General features: G+C 43.0%; 3 protein-coding genes across 4 annotated transcripts; all 3 read right to left on the reverse strand.

The window, feature by feature from the left end:
- Positions 1-85: 85 nt before the first annotated feature.
- manba (mannosidase, beta A, lysosomal) lies at positions 86-7,224 on the reverse strand. Its single transcript, XM_034576760.1, has 17 exons — positions 6,894-7,224; positions 6,165-6,259; positions 5,976-6,081; positions 5,721-5,894; positions 5,394-5,517; positions 4,947-5,116; positions 4,692-4,802; positions 4,229-4,380; positions 3,971-4,088; positions 3,645-3,731; positions 2,739-2,906; positions 2,420-2,638; positions 2,173-2,337; positions 1,657-1,801; positions 1,392-1,534; positions 1,055-1,312; positions 86-906 (listed from the first exon to the last, which is right to left on the reverse strand). Exons 1-17 carry the CDS (start codon positions 7,092-7,094, stop codon positions 682-684), a joined length of 2,661 nt encoding a protein of 886 aa, XP_034432651.1. The 5' UTR covers positions 7,095-7,224; the 3' UTR covers positions 86-681.
- Positions 7,225-8,176: 952 nt separating this feature from the next.
- Positions 8,177-14,574, reverse strand: LOC117756336 (ubiquitin-conjugating enzyme E2 D2-like). Of its 2 annotated transcripts, XM_034576765.1 has the most exons (8): positions 14,045-14,574; positions 12,861-12,924; positions 12,356-12,387; positions 12,176-12,253; positions 11,691-11,796; positions 11,054-11,147; positions 10,816-10,865; positions 8,177-9,291 (listed from the first exon to the last, which is right to left on the reverse strand). In XM_034576765.1, the coding sequence occupies exons 1-7, from the start codon at positions 14,066-14,068 to the stop codon at positions 10,817-10,819; spliced, it is 447 nt and encodes a 148-aa protein (XP_034432656.1). In that variant the 5' UTR covers positions 14,069-14,574; the 3' UTR covers positions 8,177-9,291; position 10,816. The 2 variants fall into 2 exon arrangements, with proteins under 2 accessions (XP_034432656.1, XP_034432658.1); XM_034576767.1 differs by lacking the exon at positions 10,816-10,865 and having other exon boundaries at positions 14,045-14,571.
- Positions 14,575-15,670: 1,096 nt separating this feature from the next.
- On the reverse strand, positions 15,671-24,640 carry zmp:0000000662 (RING finger protein 145). Its single transcript, XM_034576761.1, has 11 exons — positions 24,356-24,640; positions 23,328-23,616; positions 22,557-22,665; positions 22,060-22,151; positions 21,595-21,836; positions 20,990-21,168; positions 20,766-20,906; positions 20,012-20,194; positions 19,771-19,918; positions 18,895-19,251; positions 15,671-17,529 (listed from the first exon to the last, which is right to left on the reverse strand). Exons 2-11 carry the CDS (start codon positions 23,494-23,496, stop codon positions 16,807-16,809), a joined length of 2,343 nt encoding a protein of 780 aa, XP_034432652.1. The 5' UTR covers positions 23,497-23,616; positions 24,356-24,640; the 3' UTR covers positions 15,671-16,806.
- Positions 24,641-25,129: the final 489 nt, after the last annotated feature.

Consider the following 25,129-nt stretch of genomic DNA (forward strand, 5'->3'; position numbering starts at 1 on the left):
AGATAAATGATAAACTAATCAATCGACAAGTGATGAAAACAATCATTCACGCAGGATTCTGTTTACAATACAATGGAGTCGTTACTGTTTTTGAGCAACATGTGTTTATTATTTAAAATATTTCTATGAAAAGCACCGACTGAGCAGAAAAGTACTTGAATGTCAAAAGCAACAACATCTAAAAAGGATCTAAATTAAGAAGAGACACAAAACAATACATTTCTTGGATGGTACGTAAAACAACACAATACAAAAATGTCAAGTATCAAGAGTCTTTGTTCTGTTAATTATCTGAATCGTGCAAAAATGCAAAACAAACAAAAGGAAAATGGTTTCAGTGCATCGTAAACAATCATCTGCTAAATCAAGATCAGTCAAGATAACGTGTCATGTCCACAACAGCAGCTGATTCAAAACGCTGCTGGTGCGTCCTCACGAAACCAAAACACAGTGGATCATATTCTCAGATCTGTCTGTCGAAGAAGTGACTTCAGAATGTTTTATAAAGCACTGGATGGTTTGATACTTGATCTCCTGCTACGTCAGGAACCCTCCAGTCGCCGCAGGCCTCAGTTTTGGTTCTTTGACATTTCATTCCCGTGTCTGACTGTTCATCATATTCAACATGTTTCTTCCATGTTTCCTTTCTTTCCATTACCTTCGTACCAACCTCCACGTGGATCAGTACACGTCAGTTAGAGACGTGACGGTGAGGGATCTGGAGAGTTCTGCGACGCTGGTCGGACGCCACGCATCAAAAGTGACCGTCATGTTCCCAGAAGCCATCAGGAAACCGTTGGAGCTGAAGCGTCCGGGGATGTTTCCCACGTCGAGCCACACAAAGGGAGCCACGGAGGAAGAGTGGAGGGTGATGACGAGGGCGGACTCAGCCTCCTGCACTTTGGCCTGCAGGAACAGACGCAAAGCTTTGGTCCAATATCATTTACGTGCATGTTTCCTCAATTCCAAGTTATGTTCTGCCTCATCGTTCTGTGGTTTTAATCAATATTTGTGCAGAAGTCAGTAAAGTTTCTGTTTTCACGCGGGGACTCACTGTGATGTTTGGTCTCTGGAGTCCCTCAGCGTCTTTGGGTGAGCACAGGAAGTGGTGGTTGGTGGGACCCTGGGGGCCGCTGCCGTCCTCCAGGTGGAAGGTGAGCAGGCAGGTGGTCCGGGTGCAGCGTCCACATCCTGCCAGCAGGGCGGCAACAGGCTGCTTAAACACTGCCACGGCGCTGCCTCCGGGGACCAGGAGCGGGTCGGACTTCAGTGTGCACACAGGATCTGGACGAGCCCAGGAGAACACGGTCACCTGAGCCACAGAAGAGTAGAGCAACGAGTTAAAAAACAAAAAAAACATATACAGATACAGTTTACTATAGAACACGTACCACCGCCCTGAGCTTCAGGTCGTGACTCAGGTCGGAGACGGCGTAGATGAACAGTGTGTCGGCGTCCTCGAAACCAACAGGAAGGACGGGGGCGAAGAAGCTCTGAGCAAAATAATGAAGCATTTTCCACTTCCCACCAAACTCTGTACACAGAAACAACGAAGGGAATGATATGTAATTATTTCCCCGACACTGACCTCTAATCTAATTATCTATAATGCAATGTACAATGTAGTTTCTGTAACTGCTGAGTATCTGTTCGCACCGATTGATGACCAGGAAGGCGCCTGCCAAATATCATTGAGCTGCCAGTAGAGGGCGCCCATGGTTTGACCTTTGCCCTCAACGATCTCGGTCCGACTCCGCCGATAAAACTCCGTCTGAGTCTTCACACACTGAGCCTGCGTGACCTGGAACAGACACGTGATCGTTACCACATGTAAACAGTGTTGAGAACAAAACTAAACGAATGCTGACAGGACAGTGGCCCATTTAGAAATCATGTAAACCATATTACCAGATTACAATTGCTGTTAATGTTTAAACCACAATCTCATATTGCAACTGGTGCAAGTGAGGCTAAAACAATTTACTTCATATACTGCAGGGTACATTATTACACTCACAATAAAGCCTTCACTAACATATCATAATTTATGATGCATTATTAACCTGACTCTGCAAAGTAACTGATGGCAAAACACACATACGCACAATTAATGAAATTAGACAGAAAATACACAACAACGTCTGTGCAAACTTTTTGTTTTGTGAGTTTCACCTGAGAGATGTACAGAGTGTCCGTGAATCTTTTCAGGGGATCAGTGGCGTTGGGCAGGTGGAAGTGAAAAGCCGCCTGCAGTAACATCTGCTGGTTCCCGTCCTCGTGATGCTGACGATGGGACGTGAAGTCACTGTCGTAGCTCCAGTCTTCTTCCACGGAAACCTTAAGCATCACAAAAACAGTTAAAACTCCATTTATTGAGCCCGGGGAAAGCAAAACACTGCTGGAAGGTTTATTCACTAACCGGCTGCAGAGTGGAGAAGGAGGGCCAGGACTGGAAACCGTACTCAGAGGCGAAACGCGTTCGAGGGAAAGTCCGCCAATCCCAGCAGTCAAGGAGGTAGCTGTAGAAGTGAGTGTCCCCGTAGTGCGGGTCATAGGGATCCTCTGCCACCCAGCCCTCCCGCTCCGATTCAGCCCCGTTCGTCGGACTGGACACGAGAAACAATCGAGTCTGGTCCTCCTGGAGGAGAGAACTGGCTTTTAAGGGCTTATAGAGGGAAGATGGCTGAGAAATAATGGTTACACGTCAATCTGGAACATTTTATAGACAAATCACTCACTTCTTGTACAATTTTCCTTATGTTGTTGACGTACAGCATCACATAGTCTCTGGTGTACGTGGGCCTCTGCGAAGCCGGGATACTGAACCAGTCTGTTGCCAGAGCCGCTTCGTTTTCATTGTTACCGCTCCAGATGATTATCGAGGGGTGAGACTTGAGCCGTCGAAGCTGGTGAGTAAGAATAGGACATTTAAAATATCAGCTTCAAAATGAGTTTGATGGTTCACCGACTTGGAATAAGGAGAAAAGTGACTTTACGTGAGAAGGCAAATATCAGAGTCTGAATGTTCCAGACATTTTACTGTTGTTGTGACCTTTAAAATCTCCTGTTGTGTTCCGAGTAAGAGAAAAGGCAAACTATGGAAAATGTCTGGAGCCTATTTGCTTGAATTTTCATATCTAAAAACAGCTCGACAGAAGCAGAGTCAGCTCCAGCAAGTTGAAGAGTGAAGCTGAACTGTAGATCAGTTAAAAAGACTTAGAAGTCATTAAAAACCAGAGTTTATTTCTAATATTCAGCAGGAAACTATTAAAATATGAAGAATTAGAGTTTGGTGGATTTGTTACAGCTGCAGCTCTCCTGGTTCAGGAAGCAGAGGATCATGGGTAATATCCACCAGTTCAGGTGTGTTACAGAGAGTGGGGAGTGATAGAGTTTTTTCCCTTCATTAAAACCACTCCATCACTTGGACACAGAGCCCAACAGGATTAGTCACCATGTGTGGCTGCAGGGGGCGCTGTTGCTCAGTAAAAGTCACATAGTGTTGCTTTAAGACACAGTAAACTGATCCCTATATGTTGTGTTTATTTATCGGTGTATTTTTCACACGCATGTCTCTACAGTTTCCAGATATGACCTTTTCTGAACCATGAAAAATAATATTAAGGAATGAAAACGTCACTCACCTGCTGGACGACCTCTTCTCTGACTGTCTGGATGAAGTCGTCCTCAGTGGGATACATGGCGCAGGCAAACATGAAGTCCTGCCAGATCTAAAGACGCATATTTAAACACCGTGAGCTTCCATCTGTTCTACAATATGTTCATGAGTCACAGAGCGAAACCAAAATCTCTCAGGAATGTGGTCATAAACGTCCATTTGTGAGTAAAGGACATGTAACAGTGATGCTCGAGGAGGAAATGCATTTATGGAAGATTTTAAAAGAAGTATTTTTCTATCAACATCATTATAATTTCAGAATCGAAATCACCAGAGGATGAGAGCGGGTACCATGATTCCAAGTTCATCGCAGACACTGTAGAAAAGATCCTGTTCATAAACTCCTCCCCCCCACACCCTGAGCGTGTTCATGTTGGCGTCGACTGCCGACTGCAACAAGTTCCTGACGCTGCAAAACAAACAAAGAGAAGTTGGCTTCAAAATTCAAATCAGGAATGTAAAAGTAGAGGAACAAGATTTGTCCTGTGATTCAAAGTCAGAAAACAATCTGCACAAACACGCGGAGAAGCTTTTCAAAATAAAACTCACACATCAGGGGAGATCTGGTCCTGGAAGGAGTGAGCCGGGATCCAGTTGGAGCCTTTGAGGAAAATTGGTTTCCCGTTGATGCGGAAATAAAAACTCAGACCTGGAGACCCGACGACTGGCTCCTGGATCAGTTCCACTGTTCGAAAAGAAACCTGCAGGAGGCGTTAAACACATTAAACCAACTGGAGTGTACATCGCTTCCTATACAGCTTTAGTGACACAAAGGTGTTATGATTTTATTACAATGAATTCAGTCTCTAAATCGCTTTTTAACTCCTCTGTCATACTAATGGAAGCAATCCCTAATGGTTGAGCCCATAGAGAATACAGACAGACACGTCTCCTCCTGTTAGGTTGCAGGATCTCCTCTACTTCCTCCTCTGTCTGTTTTTGGCTCAGAGGTTTATCATCTGAATGGACATAGACAGAATCAAAGTGGTGTTGATCCGTAATGAGCTCTGACCTTGGACTTTGTATCCAGGATTAAAAGTCCATCCTGAAATCCTCGGACACTGAGCTGGTAACAGGGCTGGTCCCCGTGTGTGCGGGGCCACCACAGCTTCACCTCGCTGCTCTGGAAGTAGAAAACATTGTTAAAACCTCGGCACCATCAACATGCTTCAGGCAATAATACACTCACAGAAATAAGACCTTCATTTACACACAAAGCTGCAAAGATAGAGGTATTATTATTGAGGTAATTTCCTGTCCAACTTACCGTGTTTATGTGTAAGATGAAGACATTCTTGGTTTTTCCCGAGACAAACTGTGTCTGGAAGCTTTGCTCCGAGTCCAGCTCAGGGATGGAGAGAGAAACTTGTCCGTTCGTTGTCTGAACTGCGTCAACAAGAAGCTCCACCTGGACGCTCCACTGAGAGAGGCCGGAGTCTGGAGACACCAACAGATCAACAAGAGAAAGACAGAAACTACATTATTCATCCAATTCATGTAAACCTGGCTGAGAAAGAGCACCGCGAGGAGAGAGACCATTTGGAAAGGTATCAGTTTATCAATTTTAGGCCGGACGTAGTTAAGGTTTTCAGGAATTTATATTGAGTTAATCCTCAGTATGTGAAGAACCAACCCCTCATCTCAGCGATATCACTTTTCTGTGTTCTTTAATCAATAAAAGGTTTAGATAATGCAGTTGTGATAATGGACGTACTGTACAGAGGGACAGAGGAAACCTGGACGAGCTGCAGGACGTCAAACGCCTCCACACAAACCCCCTTCCACAGTCCCATGGTCGGGAAGGAAGGCCCCCAGTCCCAACTGAAAGAGCTTTGCTCCTGCAACACAACACTGAATATGTAGCTGCACAGTCATACAAACAGTGTAAGAGACTTTGTTTTGTTCATTTATTAAAAAATAAAAACTATAACGGCGTTCAGGAGATCAAGATAATCCTGATTTTTGCACCAGTAATATCCTTTTTTCTGTTTTATTAGTTTAAAAAACCCCAAAGCGTAAAAAAACTGCACAACCTACGTACTTTCCTGATGAAATTGACGTGACACACTCCCTTCTGAACATCTGGAGGACACTCCGGAGGAACTCGGTAGGCAGAGTGAGCTTCCCTCCGCTCAGAGGCGTAAAGAACCGGAGACATTAAACCGACCTGCAGCACATTAACCCCGTCCCTCAGCAAGTCCCTGACCGAGAAGTCCTGCAGATCAGACAACAGGTGACACTGGTTCACACGAGAGGAAGGAACGTGTTTACACTGCGACTCTTCTTTTCAACGTACATATCTGCGAAACATGTTGTCCGTGCTGCCCACAGCGACGCCATTGAGCCGGATTGATGCGACGGTGTCCACGCCGTAGAAGGAGAGAAGGACCTTCTGTTTGTTCCTGTTCGAGCAGAGAGACACAGGTGAGTCCGGATCAGGAGACAGAAAATACTTTTAAACATTAAGATAAATCGTCACACTGACCTCACTCGGGCCGACACGTTAAATGTGGTCGTGTACGTCCAGTTTTCTAAAGCAATCCATTGATAAGTCACATCATTGAACCTGAAGTATGGGTCCTGAAAAAAGAGGAAAAGGGTTTAACTTTTTTTTATGTAACATGGAAAAGAACATAAAATCTGGTGAAAATAGGTATAATTTAATATGATTTATTAAATAGGTGCATTTTATTGCATCTATTTACCACCAAATGTTTACTGTCTCTCTCTCACACACACTCTCTCACACACACACACACACACACACACACACACACACACACACACACAGGAGACTTATCTTAACCATAGTTACAACTTGGCTAACCCGAGTGTTAACCTTAACCTAAACCTTCAAATTAACTTTAAAACACGTCTTCGCTTTTAAATTCAATGATGTACGCTTGCTTCATGTCCCCATAAGGAAGACACGTCCCCATAACGTGACTGGGTAAACAGATTGACGTCCCCACAACATGAGTTAAACCTTGAACACACACACACACACACACACACACAGGAAAGAGTAACTGAGACCGACACTGATCAATAATCGATCATTTAATGCTGCAACTATAATAGATTTCATGTTAAGTCTGCATCAAAAGAAATTAAGATTGAAGTACCTCATGTTGTAAAATCAAAAGGATACAATCAACACATTAGAATGCATTGATTGATTGATTGATTGATTGATTGATTGGTTGGTTCCTACCTGGATGACTCCCTGCCGCTGCAGAGCCGAGTGGACACATCCGGGCACCTGAGCAGCCAGTGACACGGAACCGTTGGAGTTTGACAGACTCCATTTCCCGTCCAGGCTCAGAGACTCCGGAGAACATCCGGATAAAACTCCGACAAACAAACACAACAACCCGCCGAGAGTCCGAGGACACGTGTGCCCGCTCGCAGTCATAGCTCCAGCTCTGTTCGCGACATCGTACGTGAAATAAAACACGCAAACAAAAGAAGAAACCCGAGGGGTTTTAGTTTGTGTTGCGTTCACTGCCTGAGGGAGCACTTCCGTGTGTTGTCATGTGACCTCCGTCGTGTAAGTCATGTGATCAGAGTACAAGCACGAGGGACACGTCTGGCGCGAAAGTTTCTTTTTCTTTTATTTGTCCCAATCAAACTATATTTACTTTTGTGTGTTAACAAGAAAATATAAATAAATTCATATTTATATTGAAACTGCCACAATGTGACAGAGAAATATTGGTTGTCATTGGAAACCGTGATGTACCGAGCTATTCTTTAACACAAGTAAATATACGACTTTCCTATGTTCAATAACTAGAGTGACCCTCAGTACAGTGCATGGCTCCACCTATGCATAATGTTGTCATTGTAAATTCTGATCCAAATTTAGTTTTATTTGAAATGATCAAAGACGCATCAAAGCCGTTTTTAGCTTCTGAATCCACATTATCGAAAAGGTAAACTACAGATGAGCGGTAGTTGTAAGTTTCTCAGACTATGAAACATTAAAATCTAATAGATACACACTTCAGCCTGTTTAATATTTGATTTTCTTTGGGAATCAAGATCTGTGCATTATACCCAGAAGAATTTACAAAAATGTCCTGTGTTTCCATCTTAAAAAGAAAACATTCCTGGATCTGCCCATTAAATTGAATGCGTTCTTTCAAGGCCTCATCCCTTCACTAAGTTCAGCAAAATTCAGTTTGGTAGTTTTAGTGTAATCCTGCTGGCACGTGAACCAACAGAGAAACAAGGTTAAAACATAACCTCTGAACTTCTTTCTTAAGCAAAAATCAAACCATCCACATGCAGCCCAAAGATAGTTTTCTGTTGATAAATTTAATTATCGTTACCACTCAATCAAAATAAGAAATTTCCCCAGTTTTCCAGGAACAGCAGATTTAACAAAACAGACATTTGATCTTTATACACGTATGAAAACATTATATAAAACACAAACACATCCACCAAACTTAAAGATTCTCTTTAAATGAAAAGCAAAACAACTCCGTTCTCTTTATGGTTTAAGTAACTTTATTGAAGGGAAAACTAAAAAGAAACAGAGCCACAAGTTGATTATCAACCATCAGCTTTGTGTCAATATTTTAGGGCTACAAGAAGACAGTGTTCAAGTGGGCATAAAACTAATTGCTCATCTACTGGCTTCTAAATAACAAAAAGAAATAGAAAGCCTTTGAGGGGAACCAAATTTTTTCCAACCATTCAGCCTTACAATCCACTTAATTTGCAGAAACATCAGATATAATAGCCTACCTTTATTAACATGCATAAAATACAACATTGAAGTTCTTATATTTTGTTTCCTTAACATTGATATATACTGCTGTGCTTCTCTGTACACACACTGATAGTGGAATAAGATACACTTCTTTCCTCAGGTAATAAATCCCTATGCTAATGATCAGAAGAACATACTGACGTCACACCAGTTTCGCTCGTCTTTCAGAGAGAAGGCATTCCCCGTTTCGGATTTGATCACTTTCAAATAATGGCAGACAGATTTTTTTTTTTTTTGCCAATCGGAAACCTTGAAACTCATAATTTTTTACGTTACAGCCCAAGACAGGCTTCTCTAGAAACGCTGAGGAGCTCAGCTGACCTCAAAGTAAACATCGACCTCGCAGGATCCAGCCGGTTTCCCCCCCTTCGGTCGTCATGGGGCTGATAAGCTGTTCAGCATCAGGAGACCAGTTGCATCAGATTCTACTACGTGTGTGCAGAGTAAATGACTACCATCACCAAATCTGGGTTGAAAAACTCTTACTGGTGCATGCTCAAGCTGAGTGTTCAGAACCATGGTGACTTTTTTTTTTTTTTTTTTTTTTAAATCCGTACAAAATGGGAATTGAAACCTCACAGAAACTGGCATGTGTCCTAGAGAGAAAACACTATCTTCTTATGAGCCCGCAGGTTGGGGGGGGGGGGGGGGGGGGGGGGGGGGGGGGAGGAAAGGAGGGTAAAATGCTCTGATTAACAAAAAAAGTGAAAAAGAAGAAAACAGAATCCTGGAATTTTAAGTTTGAATCAGCGACCACATTTTCCACCAGCTTCCTGGACGATGCCATCACATTGCGTATTTGGTTGTCCATTCTTTTGCCATTCTGGTGTATCTGCAAGGAGGGGAAACCAGAGGGGGAATTAGAAACTCTCAAGCCTATAATTCAAACAGGTTTGATTTTACCACATGCATCGGAGCAAAGTGCTTTTTAAAAAAAAAAAACAACCAGGCAAGCAGAGACTGCACAAGTATACTGGACACGTCATGCACAAGTTTCTGGTTATTAAAATGTCTTTGTGCTTACACACCAATACCTCGAATTTTGGTCAGAACAAAACCTCTTCATGCAAGAGTTAGTGGCTACATGTACATGCACAGACAATCTGCTTCTAACCCAGGTATTCAAATAATCTGATTATTGGTTGGTCGACGTTTATTAAACTACTAGAAAAGGGAATAACGACACATATATTCATATTAGGAAAAAGACACTGGTGTTAAATCTTTTATCCCATTTGTTTTAATAGAAGAAGCAGCATTGATTTGGTTCAGCTGCTCCTTTGACTCCTGACTTATGTTTAAGTGAAGACACCTCAACTACCAAATATTAAACTTTGTACTTTCAGTTATGTTGGCGCAGCTGCAGAAATGTGCTGATTAGATGACTGGCAGATAGGAAACAGTCGCTAGTTTGATGACTGACGAACAATTCACTACATTTTTAGAAAAAGTGGCAAAAACAATTCATGTTTAGTTTTTTGTCCTTGTGGGAAAACTCATTTCTAACTTCTCAGCTTCTGTGTTGATTGTTTGAAGTTTTTTATTTATTTATGACAAATGTTTATTTAAATTTTTTTGCCTAGCATCTGAAAAACTGTGTTCGGGAACCCGGCTCATATTATTCTTCCTCTGCTCGTCTACAGTTTGTCATCACTGCTCACGAATGCAGCTTGTTTTGGCAGCCGACCATAGGCGTGTCCTTAAGTGCACCGCCGAAACTTTTACAATGGTCTCTGCTGACAACTGCGTCACCTTGAAACACTAACTAAATTAAAAAGGAGACCAATTACCTGTGATGATCGCCAGACTGAAGCTCATCTCAGGTCATGTTGATTGTATTCTTTTAAACTCGTGTTATGATGTTAAATGGTCAGAAATAACGTTTTCTGGAAGATGTGGTCACAAGTTTTGCTTTAAATATGTCGTAACTTCGATGAAAGTGACTACTTAGGTCGTAAGGGTCTTACAAGGTTTAGGTAGATTTCCATGCCACATTTTGTACATAAGGACGATATCCCATTAGTATTTAGAAATGTTTTAATTATAAATCTACTCTTTTGCTTCTGATTCTATCAGTTTTTGTGCATTGAAAGACTTCAACCAATCAGATCATACAGATGTTAAAAGGCCTGTATTAGTGATACCCCAGAATCCTCAAGAGACCATTTCCCCTGTGGTCCGACGCAGAGATTATTTACAGCAACACACCTGAGATTAGTACAACCACAAATCTGAAACTGCCGTAGCTTTCTACATAACAGAGATCTAAAGCCTCTGGTTATGCCAGTCAGACCAGAGCACCAAAAACACAACCAACCACTCCAACTGCACTACCCAAGATGCAGCGGGGCCTCACCCTAAAGCATGGCATACTTCGCCGTCCACTCCTGAGCTAATTTATTGTACCTGACAAGAGTGAAACTAGGTTACACACCGAGCCTGTGTACAAGTCCATCTTCATCAAGTATCTCTTTCAAAGTGGAACTTATTGTGGATAATGCAACATAACATATGTACAGCAGGGCTGGGGAACAGATTTGAATAGTCACATCGGCAGAGAATAGATTTACATAAATATATAAATACACACTTACTTCTGACTATCTGTTTTGTAGATCCGTGCGATCTCTGGCACTAGTGGGTCGTCAGGGTTTGGGTCACATAGGAGTGAGCAAATGGAGAGAAGAACTGCGAGAAACAGAAAACAGACATTAAGACTAATTATTCTTGACAAGTTGTTCGTTATCCACATTTTGAATAACGACACCATGTTTAATGAAACTTATTCTGTTACTGTGTAGTATAAAAACAAAATAAAAATAAAGTTTAATATGAAAAACTGTGCAGACTGTGTGTTAATCAATATAAAATTGTATTTGTAATGTTGAAAAGAAGCACAAACACAAAAGATGTGTAAACTTTAAAGGAAATAAAACACCTGCCAAAGTCCATGTGCTGCTAAAAAACATACTCAAATGATTTGACTACTTTTATAATCTTTTGGGTTTTGTCTTGTGTGTAGAATCTGTATCGATCCTTTAAACTCGGCTTCAACAGTAAAACCAAAGTAAAGGTTATTATTCTGACAGTTGTGTTGTTATGCTGGTGAACCTATGGTCGTGTGTTGTGACCCTTCACTATGTGTCCAACCAAAACTAAATTATTAATCCACCGTGATAAGTGACAAAGTTGCTGTGAAGAGCTCAATGTGTCTCGGTTGACGATCCATACCTTTAGAAATAGTAAGTGCAGGAGACCACTGTGATCTGAGAATATCCAGACAGATACTGCCGTTACTGTTAATATTTGGGTGGTAAATTCTTGTTGTAAATGCAACCTGAAAAACAGAAACAAGGAAACACACACGTCAGTGGGGAGAAGTTAGATCAGGCCGAATGACACACCTACTCCCCAGGTGTCATTCCTATAAACAAGGCAGTGACATGTGATGCCTCTGACTATTATCTTCTGGAATGACAGGTATTAATTCATAAGGGTGGTGACGCCGAACAGTATCACTGTTGTTGTTGTTAACCCAGACATTTGAATCTGAAGAACTCACGTAAACATGTAACAGACAGTTGTCCTGTGTTTTAGCGTAAACAGTGTTTCACCCCCCCAGTTCCAGACGCTGCCCATACGTCGGCCATTATTATCATCCGGCAAACAAGACAAAGAAAACCCTGTGTCAGGTGTGATCAACCACACGACTTTACCTTGGGGGGTTTGAAGGGGTAGTCTGTTGGGAAATGAATTGTCAGGAAGAAAACTCCACCCTGATATGGACTGTCAATCTGGGGGGAGAGAAAAAATAAATAATGACTTTAATAAATGTCTTTGTGTGTGGATTTAAATTAGAAACACAGCAACTTGTTTATCAGGAAGTCTGTACTTACAGGTCCCATGATCGTGGCCTGCCAGTGAAACACTGCAGAGAACAGAAAGCAAAAGTTAGACAGAAAGGTCAAAGATGTGATCGGACAGGATCTGCGCTTGTATGAAGACCAGGATGTAGCTTGTTTAGTTGGTTTTTAGAATAAAAATCACTTTACTGTTTCCACCACCTCCAAATAGCAATCATCACATTGTGCAAGGCAGCTCACATCGAGCCCAGCTGCCAACAAGGCAACTTTACGAGCTGCCACATTTCTGTCGATCACGTAAACAGAAACTTAAGCCAATTATTTTAAACTTGTCAATCTGCCAGCGTGGAAATGTTTTATCTTTTCCAATGTGATAATCTGATGCTGCTTTTGTCCTGCGTGATAAGTGTATCTGTGGATGGCGACCTCTCGGTCCAACAACAACATGTATAAGACGTCATCTTAACTGTGGGAAATCAAACCAAGATGTAGACACAGACAATAAAAAAAACAAAAACATTTGAGTTCCAGCACTCACTGTCATCACCCACTGGGCCGGCCGAGCACTGTGCCGGGGGGTCACGAGCCAGATCATTGAGCTCCTGTAATGAAAAGAGGTTTACAACAATCACCAATTAAGACCACTGTGATCCTCTGAGAGGAAAAACAACGCAAATCTTAAAATACATGTGCTGCAACGACGAGGAGGAAGACGAGGAGGAGCGGGCGCTTTTTAAAAACATATCGGGGTGTAAATATCAGCATGGAAGGAAAATGCCAAATGACAGGTTGTGTGCTTTATTTCTCAACAACCCCCCCCCCCCTCTGCAGCTGGTGTTGTTATCTGCTGCCACTTCAAGATCAACTCTGACCAAGGAGTCAGGGAGTGCGCCTGGGTACAGATGAGACCTGTAAGCACACACACACACACACTACACACTACACACACCACACTACACACTCCACTCACTCGAACTGTTATTTTTAGGTAGGCAGCTATTTCAGAGGAGCGAGGTGGAAGCCGCTGCCCCACCCGGGCCCTTCTCACTGTTTCATAAGTTCAGTGGAGGAGATTCACGTCAACAGCAGGAGGGGATGAAGTTCACAGCCCCGTCAGGGGGTGTTGATCTCATCTCATCTGCCGCCGCTGCCTCCATTTCAGTGGCGGAGGACACACTGTGCCGTGCTCGGGACAAATGGGTTACGACCACATACCAAGGAAGTGTCTCACGAACACAGCGCTGATCCACTGCCCGATATCATGAGTCATGAGTTTCGGTAACGTCGTAGTCGTCGTGTTGTGAAATAATTCACACAACACGACTGAGTGGGGGTGGGGGGGGGGACACGAAATCCAGCGTGAGGCTACAATTAAAGGTGTGTGTGTGTGTGTGTGTGTGGAGAGGGAGCAAAGTGTTGGGCAATGCTCGAGGCCTCGTCTCTGTGCCGAGCCTGGAAAGTGAAACCGTTAATGTTCCCCCGGCTAGCTAACACCACCCCCCCAAAGCCCGAGCGGGGTCTCAACCCGCCTTTAGCCGAGTCAAAGACCCCCATCCACCGGGTGGTTGCCCCCTGTGTGTTAACCACGACTACCGGGGCGGAACTCTCCGTCTAACGGGCTCCACCGCCGCGCTCCCAACCAGGGGCAGCGGCTCCGGAGCTAACGCCTGTGGGGAGGCTAGGCGCTGCGGAGCTAGCGTGCGAACGACGCGGTGCTCTTACCTTGTGGATCCGTTTCAGGGCCATCGTCTGTCGGTGGTGTGCGCTTCAATCCGAGGAAGGGGGGGGTTCCGGTCCGAAGGGGGCGATGGGGGCGACCCCGATGTGCCAGGATGAGCCGCTGCCGGGGGGGGGTTTAACAAGCGGACGCGAGGTCAACTCCGCGGCCTTTTTCCTTCTCGGGGGGGGGCTAGCGGAGTTGGCTAACGGGGCGAGCTAACGGGGCGAGCTAACACTACGTATGCGCGGTGGTAACAAAGCTAGCTGGCGGTCCGATCCACCGGGCGATGCGGTGTGAAGTCCTCGCGTTTTCCCCGCTGGGTCTAAGGCTCGTTATCTGGTGTCCACTCGGGATGATCCGTGTCCCCTCGCTGGAGGCTGAGGAAGCGCGTGAGCCAGGTGAAGTAACCCGGGCGACAAAGCTCCTGTTCCGCTGCTGTCCGTCGGTAGCTCCGGTTGTAGCCCACTAGCGGCGGAGCGGGTGTATGAGACGATTTATGGCTGAAGGAGGCGCAGCGGCGGCGGAGGGACGGAGCGGATGTGATGGAGGATTGGTGACGACACGCGCGCAGCGCAAATACACACACCTATAAACGTACCCACAAACAAATACACGCACACTAACACTTATACAAATGAACACACACACCCTAACACACAAAGAGACACACTAACACATACACACACACACACATATATATACACACACAAACATATTCACACACACACTAACAGATACACACATATACACACACAAACATATTCACACACATACATACACAGAGAGACACACATATGCACACACACAAATATGTATAAGCACACATACATATACACACAGAGAGAGAGAGAGAGACACACACACACACATACATGCATATACACACACACACCCACACACACCCACACAAACAGGCCTGTCAGGACACGTCAGATTTTAATTGTTAACGGCTCTAATTCAGATGTGATTCATTTTCTAAATATGTGTCACGTTAGAAATGTGTCATCATATTCAACGTGAACACAAAATATTCTCTACTTCTGTCGTAGTCAAACATACTTTTTATTAAATTGATTTATTCTATTGCCTTTCTTTTATTCTCTTGTCAGTCTGATCCGCCTGCTTCTGTAACAACTGAATTCCTCCTGTGTGTGGATCAATAAAGTTTTATCTTATCTTAAGTTAATCAATCAAATGTTTATCTGTGTAGGCCACACTTTGTCTCTTATAAACAAGGTGCGACATCCTCTGTTGTTAACCCTCAACACTTGTTTCATATTTACAATAATATAAATTGCACATGCAGGAGCGGCACCAGTTCCCATTGGAGTCTGATGCTGGCCACATTCTGCCAAACCCCAAAAAGTGGATCAATGTTATGGATCGATCTTAGCTGAGCTTCTCTATTATTTTTGACTTTAACATTTTAAACACTTGACTTCTTGACTCTTCTTCTTTCAGCGCTTCAATTTAACCTCTTACCATATTTCTTATGCAATAATATCACTATATACATTCAAGCCTGCAATTTCAGCTGATATTGAGTTTACACTTCTAAATGAATATCTCATTAAAGTCACTTCACCGCAAACCTGGAGCTGTGTAAAATCTCAGTAGATAAATACTGAACACGAGAGGAACATGAGTCACATTCAGTCTCCAGGTTATTAAAAAGTTTAATTTTTTATGTTAGATGAAGTATAACAAAAAACAAGATTTCAATTTTTTACACCATTTCTTCTACAAAAATGTAAGTTTTAAAAGAAAACAATTAACTGTGTTTGGTTTCAAATAAAAGTTTGAGTTATCAACAAAAATACAAGTTTTTAACAAGGTGCTCTGCCAGGGACTTGTTTTTAAAATATGTCCTTCAACAACCATGAGCATGAATAGCATTTTATGATTATGACACTTAATAAAAGATGATTATGAAATTACACCGTGTTGTCAAACACCGTATCATCTCCAAATCCACAAACCAGCCAGCGCTGTCCTCGCTGGAAGCTACAGACATAATATTCATGTCAGCCTCACTGTGAACCAGTCAGGATTGTATTAACACAGAGCCTACAGTAAAACAAAAAAAGAAAAGTACATGTTCACAGCTGTGATTTAATACTGGGAGACAGAGACTGTTGCATCACAACAGGCTGATTCTGCTGCTGAACTGCTGGAGCTTTTTCCTTTTTGCCACATTGCTTGCACAAGAAATGCTTTACATTAGAAAATTAAATAAAAATAAATAAAATTCAATTTAAGTAAAGTTTTTCCTTGTAACCTGCTCAAATATTGTTGCAAGGTAATTGCTTTATAGTTAAACATGATTTCTAATAATTATTTATATATATTTTTTTACAATTGTACAACAAGGGTATTAATTTCACCTAATTTCGTCTCCCTATTAAATCCAGATGCACGTTATGGACTAAACTGAAGCACATTCATTACACTGTCTGGTACAAGATACAGGTTCATTTTCTATTGGTTCACAGAGAGAAGGCAAATGTGTTTTATTCCCCGTGATAGAGGGTCACCATTTCCCACTCTGAGACCCTTCAAGGCACTGATGCAGGGCAGTCAGTCACTGAGATCTGTGCTTGTGCAAAGAGAAGGTGGCGTCCGGCGGAGGACAGCCGCGGGATGTGTGGGACAGGTTCAGCCTCTCAGGATCTGAATGTGTACCGTTATCCTTGACGACCGTGAGGATCATCAATGCAGAGTTCTGAGTCTTCACGGGAGGTTTCACAAAAGAACAAGGCTCGTATTACGTGGGACGGCCTCTCGATTCTTTATCAGCATTGTTTAATTCTGGTAAATCGAGGTCTTTACACAATGGATGTGTCCCATCACAGCCGTCATGACTACCACTGCCATTTTGTGTCCCTCTAAGACAAAAACTAGCACCGTCTCCAAGTCCTGCTCCGTTAGAGTCACATTGCTCCTCCATTGCATTCATGTCATTAGGAGTCGATGGCAGTGGTGAGTCCGTCACATTCTCCTCACCTGGGCCGTGCATGTCGGGAGGAGAGGTTTCCCCTTGGTGCACATGGGAACTAGAAGGCTCCGCTGAAGACCAGCTGGACGATGGGTTGACAAATCCAACAAAGTCTCCATTGGAGCTGAACCGAAGACCTTGAGCGGCCTCTCTTTGTAATTCAACCGGTTGATCTTTATCTTCTGTGTCACAAGCTCCACCCTCTGACCTTTCCCTCTCCTCCTGCTGCTCGGCGGGATCAGGAGTTGCGTCGTCTCTGTGAGTCTCTTGCGGCACGTTGTTGTCTGGGTTTTGAAACTCATGTCGTGCAAACAGATCTGGACCTGCGTCTCTCTCGGCTGCAGCGTCACCCGAAGCCTCGCTCTGACCTGGCGGGGTGGGTCTGACCGTTTGGTGGCACATGGGACAGGTCTCCTGCACGTACAGCCACTTGCGGAGGCAGTTGCCGTGAAAGAAATGTCGACAGTATGTGATCACACCAGAGCTCATTTCCTGTGAAAAGAGACAAAGGGACTTGACAAATATCTGAGGATGAAAACAAGTTACCATACACGTAGAAGACGCAGAAGATGTCACCTGAGCTTTTGCCAATGTCAAAGTGATGTAATCATAAACACTGTGCTTTCCGTATCTGAAGTTATACGTCATGACCTGCTTCCTGCTTATCACCCCTCGTCTAAATGTTCTGGAAATGTTCGTAGTTTATTGTGAAATATGAATATGTTATTATGTCAAGTTCTCATTGATCTTTAATGTTATTTTATATTTTGTGTCCTTGTAGAATTCTCTCTGTCCTATTTAGCTTTTGCACAAATATTAACACACATTTATTAATTGTGAATTGGCTTTTTTAACATCACAATCTCTTTTATTTTGTCATTATTCATCATTTGTATATTTGCTTTCTTACCTCTCAGTCTGTCTCTGTGCTGCTGTAACACAAATCACATCCCTCAGGGATCAAAGTCTTATCTTATCTTTTTTTTTTTTTAAAGGACAATGGAAAAGTTCTTGAACCAGGAAATGGTGGAGCAAACTTTTTATCTGTACCTGTTCCTTGTTACATTAGTTCCTGTTTAGTTATAAAAATGTCTGCAAGTTTATGTTTTGGACTTTGTGTCCTGGACAGAAAACAAGTCCTCGAGCAGAAAAGATGAGATCAGTCGACTTTCACAAAAAACAGACTTTCAGGCTGAGGATTCCTTCCTGCACTGTGTCGAGAAGAGGTGGAGCTTAACAGGAAATACTGGAACCACAACCTTCAAAAGGGTACAGGAAGTGTTAAGCTGTACATCTACGCAGCGCTGTGTGTCATGTGAGCCACATACAGACTGTGGGCCTGTTTAGTCGTATCTCTTTGACAGTTACGACAGCCTTGCCTGAACTCTCATTCAAATCTAATTGGTCCCGAGATTTTTGATGAGCAAAAGCTGAAAATGTAGGCAGGTCCAAACGGTGGTTTTGATTTACACGTCTAACTCTGCTTTGTGTCACATTACAGCTCTTTGTAATCATGACCGAGAAACAGGAAGTAAGACAGAAACTGAGCAAATAAATAAATAACAGATTTCTATTTCCGATAGAATCCATACGTTTGAAAGTCAGTCATTAAGAAAATACCTGGTAGAGCTTTGAGCAACAATTTTAAGATTATAACCAACAGTAAGAAAACACTTAATCATCTGTTTTACTTCTGTTGTGTGTCTTAACACTGTTGTGTCATTTATGTGCAAATAAAAACTAGATGCCAGTTCATGAAGGTTTTCACAAGAAGTACAGTGAGATTTAAAGTTAAGTAAAATATTCTGGCTTTGAATTCTCTCCCTCCAGTGACCCGGCCATGACAGTGTGACTGACCTGGAAGCAGATGGAGCAGACGTCGTTGTGTTGCTGCAGCTGCTGAGCCGTCGCCCTGGGGAGGGAGTTGATCTTCTTGGCTGCTTCCTGTCTGAGCAGGAAGCTCCTCCAGCCGGACTGACCCCTGAGCCAAACGTTGAAGTATGAGTGGATGATGATGACAGAGGCGCCCATCCAGCTCCACTCCCCAAACAGCGACTCCCAGGTGCCGTAAGCCACCACGCAGAGCGCCACCACAAACTCCAGCACCCGGCTGACGGCGTTCACCCAGTAGATCACTTCGTCCAGGCTCTCAATCGGGTCGCTGCGAAACAGCTCCACCATGAAGAGGGAGTAGATCAGCAGGGTGCCTGTAACCTGGACAAATACAATACAACTTATCAGGATGGATTCAGATCAAAGTTCAGATTAGTTCAGATGAGGCTTATTCATTTTTATGCACGTTTTCTAAATGAGGCAGATGAGGAGGGGTCATGTTACACACATCAATATGAAAGTTTAAATGAACAGATGTTGTAATTAATGTTTCCTTTACCAGTCAGTCAATTTAATTGTTGTAATATCATTGTGTATATATATTATTTTGGTGATTTTATTGCTTCCACTGTTTAAGTTGTTCACTGTATGTGTTGTTAACCCTGATGATTATATGTATTTTATTTCAATGTGGACCCCAGGAAAAGTATGAGGAATATTTAATGTGACTACAACCTCATTCACATGACTCCTGTGGCACAATTGTCTGTGTGTGAAAAAATATGGGACAACATTGATGAAGACCGATGAAGACTATGCAGGAAGACCTGAAGCTGCATCAGTCTTTTTTGATATGACCAGTGGGGGGCACCAAAGTCAGGAGGCAGTCCCTCGTCCTACCTGAAGGGAAGTCAGCATGCAGCTGGACACTAGTATCAGGAGCCAGAAGTCCATGTGGAAGAACTGGGCGATTTTAAACGCCATGAACACCGGGAAAACCAGCAGCAGCAGACACATGCTGAGGCCGCGGAAGTGTTTCCACAGACTCCTAGAGAAAGCAATGAATGAAAAACACACCGATGAGAGTAATGCAATAAAAATACATTTAAAAAAAAATGAAATTCCTTCTTGTTGCCATTACCTGTTGCGGGACGCAGCCAGAGCCAGAATGACCGGATCTGTAATTTCGATCATCGACTGTAGGGTTGAAGTCCCCACGATGAAGAGGATGATGCTGAGGAGGAAGGTGCGCTGCAGGGCCTGCATGTCCAACAGACCTGTCTGCAGGGCGAGCAGGAGCAGAGTGACGCCCTCCGTCACACCTCTGATGACAAAGAACGGAGGTTAAGTAAAGAAAGACAGAACTTTCAGCTTTCAGTTATAGCTGTAGACGGAAAGAATGAGGGAGGGGGAGAGAGAGAAAGACAGAGATAAAAAGAGGGAGGGAAAGCTAGACAGAGAGAGAGAGAGAGAAAAAGGAAGAGGGGAGAGAAAGTGATAGAAAGAGAAAAAAAGGGGAAGAGGGGAGAGAAAGTGATAGAGAGAGCAAGAGAAAGAAAGAGCGAGAAAGAAAGAGAAAGAGATATAAAGAGAGAGAAAGAGAAAGTGAGAGCGGGAAAGAGAGAGAAAGGGAATGATGAAATAGGAAAAGAGAGGGAAAGAGGAAAAGAGGAAAAGTGAGAGATAGAGAAAAACTATAGTATATATAGTGTTTATAAAGTAAATACAAATATAGAACAAGTACACAGGTATGCATGGTCCCTGTGATGCTTTTCATTTCAGATGTTTTTGCAAAATACACAAATAAATAATTCACCTCCACAGACGAACTCTAATGAGAGAACACGAACCAAAAGAAGTGAACTGGTGAAAGTATAAGAGTGAAAACATCTGACCTGTGCATGACGTTCTCATTCTGAACTGCTATGTAACCTCCCAGGTACAACTTGCATAGGTTGAGCAGCCCGAGAGCCAGATATGACACCACGAAGGTCAGACCCACGAGAGAGTACGGCGTGGCACAACATTCAGACACACTGCAAACATGAACATCAGTACTTTAACACAACAGTCACAGAGGAATAATATGCACTGTACAATCCACACAATCACAACAAACCTCGTGAGCAGGACGAACATGATCCCCTGATTGGCTGCCGAGGCCGCGTTGCCTGACATGGCGTCGGAGCAGAGCTGAACGATGAACAGAACAAACCAGAAGACGCTGAACAGGACTGGGACGGCAAACTGGTTCCACAGAGAGATTCCCACAGCCAGGAGTCTGTACAGTTCAATCACCTGAGAGACAGGAGAGCAGTGGTGTGATTAGAAGAGTAAACACAGGACAAACAAACACCATCACTGCTGAACAGAAGCAAGAGAAGTGCGGGTACACAGTAGTAATACACATACAACTAATAGAAAACAAAATACATGGAATCTAAATGTGATTAATTAAGATTTGTAAAGTTACAAAATGTAAAATAAATGCACTTAAACTGAGTTTTTATTTATTTTATTACTGAATATACCAGCAGAGATTTCCACAAGTGCAGTTAGAGGGAAGGTGATATGTTTAAATAAGTAAATGTGTTGGTAAATTCACTGCCACAGTAAAAATATACAAGAAATAAGAAAAAACACACTTTTGTTTTGTATTGTTTTGTCATCTACAACCTCCAAAAACATCACTGCAACATTTCCGGTTTCAGAAGACGTGCATACCTCCACCTGAAGCAGCTCTGAATAGACAGCCCTTGCGAGGCGGTATGGCACGAACAGGTTCGAGAGGAGGAACATGGCGATCCCAGATCCGGTCAGTCCCATCGCGAACGTGTTGACCGTTAGCAGCGTGGCGTGAGGGGCAGAGCAGAGTCTGGCCAGCAGGGGCAGCATGTGGGCTGAGAACAGCCACACCTTTCTGGTCTTCATCAGGAAGGCACACAGCGTGCCGAGAATAATCTGACCTGAGCAGAAAGAAAATAACGTTACTACAATCGTAAAGCTCAGCCGACTAACTACACCCATCCTGAACCACATGATGGTGGGATCACAACTGCAGATGGTATCTTTGAGCTCTGTGGATCTGGGACTGTGTGTGAAGGGACTAAATCACAGCATATTTATTGTGAAGAACAAAAATAGTATAAATGCGATGACTTTTGATACTGGTTTGGTTTTAGGACTCACTGGTCATTGCAGAGACAAATCTGTTGAAGACCAGAGAATCAAGGTACACTGCTCCTTCAAACCCATAGTGTAGCTCTTCACGAACATAATCCCTGTTAAACAAACAAAAAGAATCACGTTTTTAAGTAAATGCACAATGTACATTGTTTGTGTTAGCAGTATACATGTGATCATAGTAACACACAGCGACGCACAACTGCCTGAGGTGTGATCCTACACTGCACACACTGTTTGTGTCTTTTTTGGAGTTACTACTTGCTCAGACTGTAAGTTCTGTGCACAGCAAAAGGAGGAATCACGATATGTGAAATATATCTAATGACATTAGATATATAGACAACAGGTTTAGTCTGCTGTCATAATATCAAGCCTGAATTATTCTTACACATTGATCTCACGTTACTGGACAAGACAGTGAAGGAAAGACAGAAAAAAGATCCTGGTGCAATAAATCCAGGAAGTGTAGTATCTGTAGTAATAGTAGGAGGACATCTCACTTGGAAATCTGATGCCCCATGTAGAGGAGGAGCACAGCCAGGATGTGGAGGTAGAGAGTCACAATGTGTCTCAATGGCAGAACCAACACCACCACGTTAATCACATGACCTGGAAGATAGAGGGGAACATTTGTTTTTCTGTGATACACACAAACTGGAACCATTGTCACCAAATCTGCTGTATTTTGTCACATGTCACTGTAATTTAAGAACTGCAGACAGACTATCAAATACTATTAGGTAAGACAATCTCTCCAGTGAAACCCAGACTGTGTTCTGAGGTTGATGGCTCTTTGAATGTGGGTTAGCAGCACACCAGACTAATTCATTTGCAGGGTGAAAAAAACCTCTTAATGACTGCAAAGTGAATCAAGAATGCTCTCTAGGATGCAGACTTCATGACTGTAACCTCAGAGGAGTCACCGCAGAGTGTTAACCCCTCGTAACCCTCATAAGGGAGAAAGAGCTGACCACACAAAGAAACCAGCAGAGCTCTGGAACAAAACTCTATGGACTGATGAAACTAAAATGTATTTGTTGTTTTTTACTGATGGAAGAAAAAGGATGAACGCACACACGGAGAAAGTGAAGATGAAGACGTCAATTTGACAAGATGACAAGATTCATGAGCTTTTGTTTGACTTTTCACTGACTTCATTAAACTTGTTTTTACTTTTTTATTCCTGAAGAGACTATTTTCATTTACCTCATTTCCAATCTATCAGTTTTCTTTCTGAGAGTCGTATCGTATGAGATCACATGAATACGTACCCAGGTAGTACATGTTCCAGATGACATATTTGTACTTGAAGAGCATGTCTTCATTTTTGGCCCTGAGATGCTCTGTCAAACCTTCAATGTCACATCTGTACAGCAGGTCCAGCAGCAGGATGCTCGGCACCCTGAGGACAACGTTGGCCAGCTCGTCCAGACGAGGCATTTTGATTGACACCAACTGATTTTGTGGGTTGAGCAGAGTTTCTGTGTCACATGCTGTCGGCTAGTTGCACAGGACACGTTTCCAGCTGCCTCATCGCTATTAGGCTCGTCTTCTTGTCATCTGAAAGACACACAATCAGACAAGAAACACAGTTAAGGCTTCTCACATTGCACTGCAGGCCTCCTGTATGGGCTAACATGACTTATGTATGATTTAATACGACTTATGTATGGGCTAACAGGACTAATTTAACAGGACTCCTGTGTCAGCTACCTGGGCTCCTGTAGGACTCCTGTGTGGGCTACCAGGAATCTGGGCTACCAGGACTCCTGTGTGGACTACCAGGACCTATAGACTCCTGTGTGGGCTACCAGGACCCCTGTGTGGACTACCAGGACCCATAGACTCCTGTGTGGGCTACCATGACCCCTGTGTGGACTACCATGACCCCTGTGTGGACTACCAGGACCCATAGACTCCTCTGTGGACTACCAGGACTCCTGTATGGACTACCAGGACCCATAGACTCCTGTGTGGGCTACCAGGACTCCTGTGTGGTCTACCAGGACTCCTGGAGGAGCTACCAGGACTCCTGTGTGGACTACCAGGACCCATAGACTCCTGTGAGGACTACCAGGACCCATAGACTCCTGTGTGGGCTACCATGACCCCTGTGTGGACTACCAGGACCCATAGACTCCTGTGTGGGCTACCAGGCCGTGGTTTAGCGCTGACTTCTCGCGTTAGTGTCACATTGTAACGTTAAACAGAAGCTGGAGGAGTGTAGGTCGTAGACTGCGCACTAATACACCACATTCACAAAGCTTTCCACGTACACGTCGTGCACAGTTTCACTTACTCCGCAGCCGAACAGCCGCTCGCTAGCTCCTGGCTGCTTCCTGTTAGCTCCTCCGGCGAACAGCCTCCTGTTTTCATGTCGCTGCTCGTAGAATGTTGAAGGTTTATACAAATGCCGCTTGTCAGAGAAAGTTTAAACCCGCTGCCATCGGAAAAGTGACGTTAAACAGCGGAAATTAAACGATAAGAGGAAGAATAGAGCGACTTCTGATGTGGTGTTATGATTCCTCTGGACACTTCCGGTACACGTCATGTCCAAATGAACCAATCAGCTTCGGCTATCCTCTTTTTCAAAATAAAGGTTGTAATAATGTCGACTTTATAAAAGGTACTACTACTACTACTACTACTACTACTACTACTACTACAAATTCTAATACTACTACTTCTAATAATAATATAATAATAATAATAGTAATAATAATAACAATTAATAAATGATAATTTTGTTTATAAATGTTTATTATTGTATTTATTGTATTATTTAGATAGATAGATAGATAGATAGATAGATAGATAGATAGATAGATAGATAGATAGATAGATAGATAGATAGATAGATAGATAATTAATAATGATATATTATTAAATCTATAGGAAAGAGAGAAAATACATAGTTTTTATACAGAATCATGTTTATCTTTTTGCTCTAATCGTACTTTCTGTGTTAGGATCATATCTATAAATCCTTCAAGTGATATACAGCTTTCAGTGTGACTCCTCGTTTTCCTCTGTGCCGTGTTGCAACATGAACAAATTCACCAGACGGTGAGTC

Source organism: Hippoglossus hippoglossus, chromosome 22 (genome assembly GCF_009819705.1).
Source record: "Hippoglossus hippoglossus isolate fHipHip1 chromosome 22, fHipHip1.pri, whole genome shotgun sequence".
Lineage (NCBI taxonomy): Eukaryota > Metazoa > Chordata > Actinopteri > Pleuronectiformes > Pleuronectidae > Hippoglossus > Hippoglossus hippoglossus.